This window comes from Callorhinchus milii, unplaced genomic scaffold (genome assembly GCF_018977255.1).
Source record: "Callorhinchus milii isolate IMCB2004 unplaced genomic scaffold, IMCB_Cmil_1.0 Scaffold5, whole genome shotgun sequence".
Classification (NCBI taxonomy): domain Eukaryota; kingdom Metazoa; phylum Chordata; class Chondrichthyes; order Chimaeriformes; family Callorhinchidae; genus Callorhinchus; species Callorhinchus milii.
Genome location: NW_024704746.1, coordinates 47,974,015 through 47,988,316, shown reverse-complemented (window position 1 = coordinate 47,988,316; position 14,302 = coordinate 47,974,015). Strand labels below are relative to the sequence as shown.

Here is a 14,302-nt window from a genome sequence, read left to right as displayed (position 1 = left end):
AAGAGCCACATCTGTAGTGAAATACATAACCATATGAAGTAGACAGCTAGATAAATCTAGTGGTGAGGTGACACCAAACTTGTATTATAGGAGGAAGAAAGGCAGAGAGCCCCTGTCTTCAGGAAAAACCACAAGGATCATCCCACTGTTCAGGTAGTTGTAGGAGCCAGAAGAATGTTTTGATTTCAATGCAGGAAGAGGAGAGAGTGTGAGATGTTGTCTAGATTTTGAGGAGTGTAAGTTAATATCACGGTGAAGGAAATTGGTTCATTATGTCATAAAATGGGAATGTGACAGGTAAAATCTCACATAGCTGTGCTGGTTAAAAGCAGTACAGTACTGGCCGTCCATTGTACACTGGAGAGTTTAATCATCCAGGCTATTAAATTCTCAACTTTGTTCCATAAGCCATCAGGATTGTGCTGCCTTCTTCAGCCTGAGGGGCTGACCTCCACTATCTTGAAAACTTGTTAAGAGAAAGAACTTGTTTAATATTTCAGCAGATGAAAGGTATCAGGTTCAATGCCACAGAGCTGCAGTGCACAATTGTACTTGACATCAGAAGTGCTATGTTACAGGAGAATCTACATGTCTTGATATACGAATATGCAGATTACAATCGGATAGCTTTCAGAATATAGAAAGTCATTTATATCCTAAAATCAAATAAACTGGTAGGCACAGGAACTTCTGAATCAACAGCCCATTCTATTCAAATGTCAAATTTCGGCCCAGCCCTAACCGTTATCGATGGACTTGTAGACAGAATGTCTATATATGGACAGAATTCAAGGGCTCCGAGACGCTTCTCTGCGTGAATGGCATTATATAAATGCACGTTGTAGTGTTCTGGTACAGTCTTTTTTACTATCTAGTTCCCCAATGCATTACCCTCCATCTAACACTACAGGCAGCAAACTTGCCTCCAGGCTTGCTTGCTGTCAGCCATGAAGAGAATAACAAGAGTATCCTTGGTTGATTTGTGATTAACTTGTTTTGCGGGGAATGGGGATTGCTAAGAGAGAAAGAATAGACAGCCAATAACAAATGTTAATTATAAGCTGCATCTTTGAAACGTATGTTGCTCTTACACACTAAACTCCTGATAACTCGATCCTGGCTTAACTTATCATTACCCCCTAAGTCATCATGCTGTCAATATCCTGGCCACATTAATTTATGTATTTATACATATGCCTAACTCTGCTCCAGATAAGACGACACTTGGAATGATAAGTTATCAAGAGTTTGCTGTATTAACTTTATTGCTGAAGCTCAGCTTTTCAGCTGCACACAGCTTTGGTTGTGATCCTGACCTGGAAAAAGAATTTCTTATACTGCCTCTAGACTGTGCTGTTTGATGGACTGAGGACTGCTCAGGAGAAGGAAGACATATTTGGCAGAAATCAACTTGTTAACTCAGTTGGAAAATGGTGTGGGACAGAACTGTTGAAGCCAGAAATATGTCGGGTTCATACTGTTGTCTGATCTCAGCTGGAAGATCAATAAGGGTGCTATAAATGGCCTCAAGGATTATCTGAGACTTGAAACAGAAGTGGAATGGTGGAAGAGATTCCGGCTAAAGGAGTTAATGATGTGCCACCTATCAAATAATTAGGTAGACAGGGCAGCGTTGCTGATTTTATTCACCCATTGTGTTCCTGGCCTAGAATGATTCTTCCTGTCCAATTCACAATTGCTTTTGTGTTAACTTGACACGCAGATATATACCCGACCCTTCAACTCACATCTCCACTGTAAGAATGTGTACCTAATTGCTTCTGTGGATTGTGGATGAAAGCAACTGGATTCAATGTTCAATATTACAGCGTGTCGGAGGATGAAACACTCTGGGTTCGATGTTGTAGACGAAACACTCCAGTAAAGTACAAAACAAATATTTAGAACATTACTTTTGACATTTGTTTTTCTCTCCTCCCCATCCCCCAATTATACAACTAGATCAACTGAGAGAGCAAGCTTTGACCTCAGACCTTTGGCTTATATGAACTGCAGCTCACCAGGAGGAGATGGAAGCTTTTGCTTTCACTCCCTCTCTGCAGGAAGATGACTTGCAATCTGCTTGGAATGAATGGTGCATCAGTCTGTGTGTCAGAGTGGCAAGTGTACCCGATCATTCCATCTAGCACGTAAAAGAGCAGATGGGTCTCAACTAATCAACCAGAGCACAAAAATGACTTTATTTCTCAAAAAAAGTGTAATCTTACTCCAGTACATCACAACGACACAGAGCAGAAGATCCAGAGACTTGCACAAGCACAACGCTCTTCCTCATCACAACATTAATTTACTGGTTGATTGATAAATAAACTGCAGAAATCTGACGACGGAAAGAGAAGAGTGAACACTTATAGGCAGAGCAGAACCTTCCTGTTATTACCAGCCTCTTGATTTTGAACAACGGTTCCCTGCTCCAAGAAGGGCATGTTTCATCAGTACCTGAGACTCTGCAGAGTTATGTTCCTTCAATGCTGAACTTATTAATAACACTGGGGAGGGGATTGGATAGGGGGGAGGAAGAGAGAGCCTTTACCAGGCCCCCAAGTAGGTCTTTGAATAGAGAAGAGCGAGGAGGGAATACCAAAAATGAAAAATAAATATATGCACATAGATAAGATTTTAATAGAATCTGACATTCTATATAGTGCGCCAGTTATCTGCTCCCTCCACTGAAAGTGGAGACTTGCTGGGATACAGTTCCATTGGTGTTGGCATCCTCTGGTTCCTTGTCCAATTGGCCTTTATTCACGTGTGAGACCAAATGGTGAGTGCTGAGCATGTTATTTGGCTGGGCGGTGGGACAGATTTCTCTGAAGGGTTTTAGACATATAGATATCAGGGTTGATTCCTGGTATTAACTGAGTTAGTTGATCTCAACCCAGGTAACACTGAGGCATCACCATTGGTTTCAGTACTCCTCGACAAGGACAGGGGAAGGGAATTCACCAACAGAATTCCTCCCACTTAGGTACAATCCTGTGCCCCATCCTGAACAGTGTGTTGATGTCAGGTAAGAACAAGATCAAATAGCTTACTAACACTCATCGTAAAGGCTCACACTGGAAGGACGGACGTTCAAGTACTTGTGGCATTGTACTCCTGTACTAAGTAAGATGGTATTCAGGAGGGGAGGAGAGTAAAACTGGAGGAAATAAAACCAGAAGTTCAGGTAGGTGGTCATTCCGTATTTGATGACTGCATCCAGTACAACACTCAGAAAAATTGCTTTGTGAGATAAAGTGCACAGTTAATCACACCACACACACTTACATCTGACAGGTGTTTTTTAAACCGCCCTTTTGGTTTAGTAAGAAAACAGGAACTCACATTACAGCTTGCTGTCTATAAATTAAACTTCCTTCGTGTCACTGGCACTCATGCCCGAAATCCCAGATGTATCCAACCACATTCCCGTTGCCCTGTAAAGAAGGGTGAGGCCAGGCACTGGGTTTCCCACAGGTTCTCACTCCTTGGAGCTGGGCGTGAGAACACTGCAAAGACTTAGTCTGAAAACAGGCTAGCGAAGGACTTCCTCAGGTTCCGAATGGTCTCAGCTTTCGCTTCGTCTTCATTGGCCCCAGAGCGTTGAGGAGCCTCAGTAACACTGAAGCTGTTTGTCAGGGACTGTGATTTACTGAAAGAGAGTGAAATGAGAGGTGCATGTCATTAGGTAAACAGGATGTGTCCCTCCAGTTAGAGAGAGTGCATTCCATTCCAACAATCTCTCTCTGGAATTTCCATGTGTAGGCCGAATCCCTCATACACGCTTTCATTACATCGAGGCTTGACTGCAAATTCACTGCTTATCGGCCTTCCCAACTCCTCCCTCCACAGGCTGCAGATCATCCAGATCTCTGCAACCCGTGTCCTCTCCCGCACCAGGCTTTGTGACCCTATCAACCCCATCCTTGCCCAGCTCCACTGGCTTCCCATCACACAGAGGATACAGTTCAAGATCCTGATCCTCACCTTCAAAGCTCTCCATGGTCTTGCTCCCCCCTACCTCTGCGACTTTCTAACCCCCTACCATCCTGCTCGCTCCCTCCACTCAGTGGGCTCCAGCCTGCTTCACGTCCCCTGCTCGCTCACCCCACTACTGGCGGGTGGACCTTCCGCCACTCTGCCCCCACCCTCTGGAACTCCATTCCGCAGTTCCTCTGCCTCGTCTCCTCCCTTGCCACCTTCAAGACCTATCTCAAGACTGTCCTCTTCGACTGTGCTTTCAATCTCCCTGCTTCCCCGCCTGCCCTCCACCCTCCCCGACCCCTAGCTTGGGTCTGTAACTCTGTCTGTCCAGTACCTTGGGACATCCTCCGACGTGAAAGGTGCTTTACAAATGCAATTTTGTTGTTGTGTGTGGGATGCATGGATTTCTCAGTTTGATTCAGATTCTCTTATGCATGGTGATGGGTTTCCACGTGTATCAGACACCCGGCTGACCCCCAAAAATCAGTGGCAATCCCGTCACACTCCTCCGCTGATCATTGTGCATTTTGTTACCTCATTATTAACTTTTAGTAAAGCATCATCGAATACCCTGAATCTTTTCTTCATTTCCGGGAACTTGCTCAGTTCATTTGTGAAGGAGCTAGACAACGTTAATTCTCGTTCCCACTGAAGATTCCAATATGTCTCCCCATCTTTTCCATCTAATCTCATCTTTTGTCTTTGTGGACATTTATTAATCATTCAATGTACTGGATAGCCCTGTCAAAACGCTTTCTCCTGAGCAAATGAAATATGTTATAGTGTTATACCCAATTTTGGCCACGGAGCGGCGTGATGGAGATTGAAACTGAATTGTTTAACTGTTACCGGGACTCTTGGATTGTGGTCCCAGGTACAAGACTATAAACCACTACATAAACTTGGATATTAAAGAACCAGTTAAGAAAATACGGAATGATTAAAAAGTCATTCATCCGATTAAAGCCTGCTCCCTTCAGTCTACAAGAAACCTACTCAATTTACATCCAACAGAAGCTCCATCAAAAGATGCCTAAATCTTTCAGTAAAACTCTAAAACACTGATCCAACTCCATTGTTCAAACCTTCCCACTACAGAGAACACTCCCTGTTCTCCCACCTTCTCCCAACCCCAGGCACACGGAACTCACACGGTCCTGTGTGGAATCATTCCATTCACTTTACACCTGTCCAAATGTGTTCCAACACTATTCTGGAGTCTCTTGTGGAGTCCTGTAGCTCAGTGGTTAGAGCACTCGCCTTGCCTTGCAAGCACTCGCCTTACTCCACATGCCTAACAATAATCCCTCCAAAAAACAAAAATAATAATAAATTGATAATTTTCAATCCACGACTGTTTGTGGGACACTGCTGTGTGCAATTGGCTGCTGTGTTTCGCCCACAAATATACAGTCAATTCACTTTAAAGCATATTCTAAGACGCGCTTTGAGACGTCTAGAAGATGTGAAAAGCACTATATCAAATGCAAGGTTTATCATTCTCAATGCAGATTTTTTTTACATAGATTGTACAGCATAGGAACAAGACATTGGTCCAACTAGTCTGTCCTGGTGTTTATGCTCCACATGAGTCTCCACTCACTCCTTACATCCTCCCGCACTCTTCTATTTCCCTCTCTCTCACGTGTACATACATATTTTATCCAGTACATTGTAAGGGAGTTAATGCAGAGTCAGACGCTTGGTGTGTGAGTCATTTCCACAAATTTCCTGTTCTTTGGGGAAACTAATCTTTATTGCTTCGGGAAGTGTTTTTTTTAAACCCCTCAGTTCTGCTCTGGCCTTCTCAGTCAAACGGAGAGCTGACTTCCACTCAGACAGAACCAGTTGTGGAGTAATATGGAGCTGCTTAGGTCAGAATTCTGGGCTCTCAATAGCAATAAGTTAGGTGAGAGTATCAAGGGATATGGAGCAAAGGTGTGTAAATGGAGTTGAAGTACAGATCAGCCATGAACTAATAGAATGACGCAAAAGACTTGAGGAGCTGAATGTCCTCCAACTGTTCCTATGTTCCTAATACTGTGGGAGTGAAATGAAAATTACAGGCAGCAACATGCATAAACAAAAAGGGAGAGAATATTGTTAGCAATGGCACAGCCTGTACTTACTTGAGGTGCGGGTGAGGTGCTGTGCTGTGCTGCTGTGCTGCGGCTCCAGACCCTGGCTGAGAAAGAGCCTGACCCTGAGCAGGAGGCCTGGGCTGCGGAGAAGGGAAGGGCCCAGGCTTGGATGACTGGTTTGGGGAAGTGCCCGCGGACTTGACCTGCTTCGGAGATCCCGAACCTGGGGACTTCTCTTGCTGGCTGGTGCTGGGCTGGGGGTTTTGGGGCTGCTGGCCTTGTGGAGAAAGTCTTTGCTGTGACACTGAGCTGGAACGCTGGACCTGAGGGCTCTGGGGTTGCCTTGGGCTTCCTGCAAACAGGAGAAATAGGGTAAGATTACAGCAGTCCCCTCAATAATAACATGCAAATAACTAATAATAATCCTTGCAATCCTTTCTTGTGGAGTCCCATAGCATACTGGTTAGCGAGCTCGCTTCGCAAGCGAGAGGACCCGGGTTGGATTCCCAGTGGGGCCAAACCTTAGGCAAGTTTCCTTACTCCACGCACCGCTGTTTATCTAGGAAGTAAGTCGGAACCCGGTTGTTAGTCGGTTGGCGGGTTGCTTTCTGGGGGTAATAATCGCTCGAAAAAAATGCGGTCACTCAATCCACGACTGTTTGTGGGACACTGCTGTGCGGAATCTGTGTTTCACCCACAAAATACACTTTACCTGTGAACTGCTTTGAGATGTCTCAACGACGTGATAAGACGTTATATCAAATGCAAGGATTATTATTATTATTTGGTACATCACCTTTCACGTCAGGAGGATGTCTCAAAGAACTTTACAGGATTTACTGTAAAATGGAGTGACTGGGTGACCTTGTGAGCAAACAGGGCAGCAATTGCACACAGCAATATCCCACAAAATGGACGTAATGAAGTACATAATAAATAATGTACGTTCTAACAATTTATTTTCGTCTGCCTTTTCTCCAGCCTCTGTGGACTGATGGGAAAGTTCCTTTTCAAAATGTGCTGCGGGTGATAAGCCGTGTTATTTTGTGAGACTTGAGAGCGTCCGCGTGAGCCGAAGGAGGCTGAAGAACTTCCACCTGGACTTTATTGAAAAATTCCAATACATTTCCCGCTTTGGAAGTAGATTGCGTTTCCCATGGCATTCACGGAAAGAGATAGCAGAAAGAGTAAGATCCGTTATTATGGAATAGTTAAGATACACCACAACTGTGCGTCAGCCTGACACAGTGGTAGCTCTCGCTTCTGAGTCAGAAGGTTTTGGGTTCGATCCCTACATCAGGACTTGGAATCACATAGTCTAAGCTGATACTCCAATGCAGTGCTGTCCTTCGAGCGAGACATTAAACTAAGGTCCCATCAGCCTGTTCAGGTGAATGTTAAAGATCCCATGGCACTATTCGAAAGGAGGAGGGAGTTTCTCTCTCCAAGTATCCTGGCCAACAATCCCTCAGATAATATTGATCACTCACTGTTGTGGGACATTGCTGTGCGCAAACTGGCTACCACGTTTCACTCCCAATATACACAGTCAATCCATGTTATGGTATATCTTGTGAAGCGCTTTGAGACATCTCAAGGAAATGATAAGGCGCTGTATCAAATGCAAGAATTATTATTATTAACTGAAACCCCAATATCTCTAAAAAGAAGGAATGCTGTAGTGAGCTGCTGTGTAAACTGTATGTACCTTGAGGGGATGGACGAGATTGGGCTGGCTGCCCCCACTGAGAGACAGCTCCTGGCTGAGGCTGCATCTGAGACTTTGTGGGCTGTGGCTGGAGTTGCTGAGGCTGAAAGAGAGGTTGATGAGAATAAGGACTTTGCGGCAGCAGGAGATGTGTTCAATGAAATCTGGTATTTGTTTCCACCCCACACACACAGTTGAGACAGAGAAGTGCAAGGCCAGAATGTGGGAGAGAGAGAAGGGAGCACCACTTTCTCATTCCAATGCTGGACTGTGGAAGTTGGTTACATCCCCACAGTGAGACAGGGTTAGAGAGTTACTCAACGTTCACTCGGGATTCCCAGTATCATCAGAAGGATGCACTGATGGATAGCTGGGGTGGATCAATGCTTAAGGAGACTTAACGAGAGGAAACTGTCAAATACTGAGCTTCCCTGAACAGAATGGAGATACCATATACAAATTCACTGACTCCTGTGAACATGGTAAAGAAATAGTGGTGGGTGCTGCCACTGACCTGGCCCAGTGTCAGTCCACTTTCTCTCTGCTGGGAGGCTGCAGGGCAGTCTGACAGAAGCTGGTTCATTTTCCCTATCACCAGCTCCGCTATCAGCTGTCTGTCCTCCTCCACATATTCTCCGATCAGTGGCATAGCGCTGTCCATTACCTGTGAATAAATGGAAAAGACAGCTCAGTGCCCACGTCTCAGTGCCCAGGCATCAGTCTCCCTCTCACTCCCTAGCTCCAAGGCCCTTTATTGGACTTTTCCCCCATGTCCTAGAACATGGTTGGATTCCTAGAGGTGATGCATCCATTAGACACTTGTCATCAAGTACACAAAACATTTGAAAAGGACAAATATCTTGAATTTTAGCCTCTGTAGAAGCCGGAATAGCAGGACACTGGCTTTTCAGGTGCACAAGGACTGTCACTAGATTTAGACACCTTATAAACAAGAATTGATGTCTATTTGGGTTTGTTGGTGTTTTTGCTCCAGTTGGACATGTTACCACTAGATGGCAGACAGTCACCAGGGAATCCCAGCAACACTGTGGCGAGCACAGTATGTCCTGGTTGATGAGGTTTCTTGTTCCTCCTTCTTGTGCAACTCACGTGCAAAAGTGTCAGCTCTTGCATCTGTAGAGTACAGAACAGGTTAAAAGAACTAAAGTATTACCTGATAAAGGGCATTAAGTGAAAGGGGCATCCAGTGAAATAGATATCCAGTGAATAGATAGCCAGTGAAATGAATATCCAGTGAAATGAGTATCTAGTTAAATAGCTATCCGGTGAAATGAATATCCAGTGAAATAAATTTCTAGCCAATTTTCTCATTTTAATCACACATTCTCAGTCGCTACATGCAACACTGACAGGAATTTTTGACAGTGAAATTATTATCTAATGAAATTGATATCCAGTGAAATTAATATTCAGTGACATTAATATCCAGTGAAATGGGTATTCAGTGAAATAGATATTCAGTGAAATGGATAATCAGTGAAATATTCAAAGTTAATGTGCAGGCACAATATTCACAAGTTAATATGCAAATAGACCCACTGCACAATATTGAAAGCTAACTTTATTGGACTCCAGTAACCATATCTGGCAGTAATCTGGCTACGTGGAAGTGAAAAATCAGCCAGTTTCAGCTGGTCAGCCTGAGACAGGTCCAGATATATGCAGGATTCGCTTATTACAAATCTTATTGCAATTCTTGTATTTTAGAGTCAGGGAGGTGTTTTATGGGGCAGTTGCTTTAATCCTAAACTTGTATAAATTGACATGTACAAACAAAATGTCTAGTGTTCCAAATTTCCTCAGTAGTCTGGAGAGTACCACAGGGCATCCCGGTTTGTGAACCACACCACACTGAGGGAACCAGAGGCTGAGAATCCTGCAGTGTTAGGTGTAGTATCTGTGCTGATGTTGACTTATAACCAATTTCCTCATTTTAATTACACATCCTCAGTCATTACATGCAACGAGGACAGGAATATTCATCCCTTAAATTTTTTGGAATTGTCGGAAGACAAAACTGTACGGTGAGTCATTCTGATTCACAGATAAACTTTCCTTCATTCTGAACTTCCTGGCTTTCAGTTTAAGTGTTGAAGAATGTAGACAGCGTGACTAGCCACAATCTATCATCTCAGAGCTTGTCAGACTACACAACAACTCCCAAACACCAGCCCTGGTGGGAGTGGTGCAAATTAAAGATTCCAGGATACTATGTCAAAAAAAGCAGGGAGATTCCCCAACTGATTGGCAATTCTGTAGCTCAGTGGTTAGAGCATTCGCCTTGCAAGCGAGAGACCTGGGTTTGATTCCCGGCAGGGTGAAACCTTGGGCAAATTTCCTTACTCCACACACCTGATAATAATCCCTCAAGAAAAAAAATAATAAGAAATTGGTCACTTCAATCCACGACTGTTTGTGGGACACTACTGTGCACAATTGGCCGCCATGTTTCGCCCACAAATATACAATCAATTCACTTTACAGTATAATCTGTGAAGCGTTTTGAGACGTCTAGAAAATGTGAAAAGCGTTATATCAAATGCAAGGATTATTATTATTATTTAACTTCGCAAATGGCTGGCCGTTTCGCCAACAAAAAGCTTGCCAGTAATTACTTTTGAAGTACTTTGTTTTTGGTGTCTGACACACGCGGAAACCTATCCCCATGTTTAAGAGTACGCAAAGCAAAGCAAACCGAAAGTTCCATGCATTCCAACTACACGTGGTGACGTCTGGGCAATGCCAATCCATGGCATGTCAAAAGAGGCCATTCTGACGGTGTTGCTCTTGGAACAGTGTTGCTATCTCCCTCCAAGGATTGGTTCCTCATTTCCCTGGAGTGTGAGCGGATGAGAGAGTTAGCAGCAGTGAAGGGATTAAAATGTGATATATTCTGTTCTGGAATTTTCCTGGCAAATGTTCCAGTTTGTGTGCTGTTTCTCTACAGTCACAGTGAACTGAGCTCGAGAGTGTTTACAGAGCTGGCAACGTCCACTGCACATGCTTACTTTGTGAACAGAACTGCGCCTTCTGCAGTCACATCATATGAATGGTCAGACTGCTCGTGACTGTCTGCAAGGGATGTGCTGAGTCATAAAGCAGAGGGTCTCTGGAAAGTGGCCTCTCTGCCAAAAGTCTCCCTGGTTCACATCATACAATTACATAGAATTACATAGAATATACAGCACAGAAATAGGCCATTCGGCCCAACTGGTCTATGCCAGAGTTTATGCTCCACATGAGCCTCCTCCTGCCCTTCCTCTACTAAGCCTATTAGCATAACCTTCTATTCCTTTCTCCCTCATGTACTTATCTAGCTTCCCCTTAAATGCATCTTTGCTATTTGCCTCAACTACTCCTTGTGGTAGCAAGTTCCATATTCCCATCGCTCTCTGGATAAAGAAGGTTCTTCTGACTTCCCTATTTGATTTATTGGTGACTATTTTATATTGATGGCCCCTGGTTTTGGTCTACCCCCCATGTGGAAACATCTTCTCTATGTCTACCCTATCAAAACCTTTCATATTTTTAAAGACCTCTATTAGGTCACCCCTCACCCTTCTCTTTTCAAGAGAAAAGAGTCCAAGCTTGTCCAGCCTTTCCTGATAGGCTCCTGGTTGTACAAAGGAAGGCTTTGCCCACTGACTGAAAATCTTCCTGGAGCATTGGCTCCATTTACAGACACACCAACAATCCGCAGAGGTACTGTGCGGTTACTTGCATCCAATGCTTACTCTGACCCCCACAGTGTCACCCAGCAGTGACTCAGCCTCTGAGCCAGGCATACAATGAAGGCGGGTAGTCTGGCCTCTTGCAGTGTTAGCGGTTGCTGACTAATGATCATCTTCAGGTCCCTGTTGGGATCTCTGCTGAAGGTTACGAGCAGCCAGCTGGGCTCCGCTGGGGTTGGAGGGAAAGCCTTTCATTTGAGAATTTCAGGGGAGGAGGCGATTGAAGTTTCCAAATGTTGACTGCCTGAGAATCAAGTTCTTTGGATGCATTCAGCTGTCTCAGCTTGGAGTGGACTAACTGCTACTGGTCTTGACCCATCTGGTCTCCAAATTGTTTTCAGATGATTAATGAGGCAGGGGGACAGCCCAAACCTCCTATAATTTGCAGTGAATTAAATGGTCTAGTTCCTCTCAAATCACGTAGTTTAATTGAACTCTAGTTGAAATATCTTCTCTTTCTACCTAATCCTCACTTGCAAAGGGCATGGTTCCATGGGCATCAGTCTCCCTCTGTTATCCTGCTGTGCTCATTCTTCAAATCTGATTAAACCAGGAATGAGATGAGACTATTTGACAGTGCTCTGTGGGACTCAGGTCTAAATGATCTTTTTGGCTCAGGACTACTCTATGGCCCAGTGCTATAACTGTCTGGGTGACTCAGGACTGCACTAAAAAGCTTCAGTTCAAATCATGCAGGATTGGGCTGTTCATTGTAGCCTCTGTGACGTATTTGAGCACACACTGCAATACAATTTACACACCAAGGCATTCCTGTGTTTTTGTTGGGGACTTCCTAATGTCAATCAAGGGACTTCCTAGATTGATCATCTACCTTAGTCCAGTTATTGTTTAGTGTAGCGAGATTTGATACTTAAGTACAAAGGAAAGGAAGTGTTACCCTTGTCAGTGATCATGACACCTGAAGAGATATTGGCCGCTGAGCTTTAAAGATTGGCCTGGAAATTGATGATCACAATGACTAGCGTTTATACAGTGCCTTTGATGTTAAAGAAATGCTTTACAGAATGAGATCAATCAGAAATGAATAAATATTATGTGTACACAAAGCCAGTCACATCTTTTGTGTACACAGACAAAGCCAGTCACCAGCCTTTGTGTACACAGACAAAGCCCAGTCACGTCCTCTGTGCCCACCCTTTCACCACTCGTTATCCTCTGTGTACACAAATAAAAACCTTTCACCAGTCACCAACCTGTTGTACACAGAAAAAAAACACTTTCACCATCATTATCCTCTGTGTACACTGTTGAACTACACGCGAGGCATAAAGCAGTTTCTGATCTACATTTAGCCTTAGTTCGAGCAGTAATGAACAAGTTAAACTCCAGACTAAAAGGGGGGCTCAGGCAATCTAAAGAACAACTTACCCCAATCACACTCCATGTGAAATTCATGACTTGCACTACAAAGGTCTTAACTAGTTCGGACCAACTAACCTCGATGATGTAATCCTTTCCGTCCTTTCCGTGAACAGCTTTCACTGCACATATGTCCAGGCCACCAAACATCTCAGAGCAAGCGTCCACCCACACTCTGTAGCTGAAAGAGAATTCCCATTGGGATGTGAGCTGTCAGGTGGCTCTGCTGTAACCTGTTCCATCCATTCTTCCAGCAACATGCTGGAACATCGCAACGCATTCATTACAGCAAACCAGTCATCTCAATTACCACACAGCACCGCTACAAAGGGAGTGCAATGGGAGCTGTACACTTGCTGACATCTCTCCTTTGTCCCTTGTTCCAATGGACCATTCTCCTTTATCCCTCACTCTGCAGTCGACAAAACAGCCTGGGATCAGAGGTGAGTGGGGGAGTGGAGGGGGGGGGCAATACCCGTCTTGACATAGTGAATGAGTGGGATAAGCTGTAGGCAGCACTCACTCGTCACCAGGTCACTGAAGCAGAAAGGCACGAAATATGTCACTTGGAAAAGGATAGAAAGAGGAAAGGGGATTCAGTACAAAGTGTCTATCTATTCTCATAATACTACAAATGTGAACTGGATAAGCAGCTGGGAATTACAAATATTTTGAGATACGGGAAAAGAAGTGGAAATTGGGATCAATTAAAAAGAAAGGTTAATTTAGTAAACCAACTATCAGCGGCACAGACACAAAATGCCACATTGCCTCTGTGCTGGCAAAGTGCTTGGCCAACAATCCCCCAGATAAAGCTGGCCATTCACTTCATGGCTTTTTGTGGGACATTGCTGCATGCAAATTCGCTGCTGTGTTTGCCTACACAAACACACTTGCTGTAGTTTGCAGTAAATCCTGTGAAGCGCTTTGAGACATCCTCATGATGTGAAAAGCAAATGCAAGGATTATTATTATTATTGTTAATGTTGGTTTCTAGATAAACTAGGTAATGGAGATAATCAGAGGTCTAAGCTTGTGATAAATATGGGGAGAGATCTGATTTGACCTTGACTTCATCCATACTTCCACTCCCTCTACCTTCCAACTCTCTCGATTCCAATCCCCAGCTCGGGTGGAAACCCTTAACCGTTCAGTGCCTAGGGACATCATTCCAACGTGATAGACGCAACACAAATGTAATTTGTTGTTGTTCAGGCCCAACTGAACAATTTGGATTTGTGCTGTGTGAGCACTTACCGTTCTGTCATGGCCACTTGTTCCAGCATAGCGGAGCCAGTGTTTGCTTTCCAGTTTCCTGAAATCGAGGTCCTCCTGTGAGAGACAAGCCACATTACTGACAAGGCCCCTGGGATCACAGCAACAGCAGAACAGTC

At 44.2% G+C, this 14,302-nt stretch overlaps 1 protein-coding gene across 1 annotated transcript in view; it reads right to left on the bottom strand.

Annotated features, from left to right (window-relative positions):
• Nucleotides 1-2,182: 2,182 nt before the first annotated feature.
• The window catches only part of LOC103181814 (synapsin-3), a 95,214-nt gene continuing 83,094 nt past the window's right edge, over nt 2,183-14,302 (bottom strand). The window contains exons 9-14 of the mRNA XM_042335290.1: nt 14,166-14,240; nt 12,987-13,089; nt 8,291-8,440; nt 7,777-7,879; nt 6,117-6,420; nt 2,183-3,655 (exon numbers count right to left, since the gene is read on the bottom strand). Coding sequence (XP_042191224.1) covers nt 3,523-3,655; nt 6,117-6,420; nt 7,777-7,879; nt 8,291-8,440; nt 12,987-13,089; nt 14,166-14,240 — 868 coding nt within the window. The 3' untranslated portion in view covers nt 2,183-3,522. The remainder of the gene's footprint in view (nt 3,656-6,116; nt 6,421-7,776; nt 7,880-8,290; nt 8,441-12,986; nt 13,090-14,165; nt 14,241-14,302) is intronic.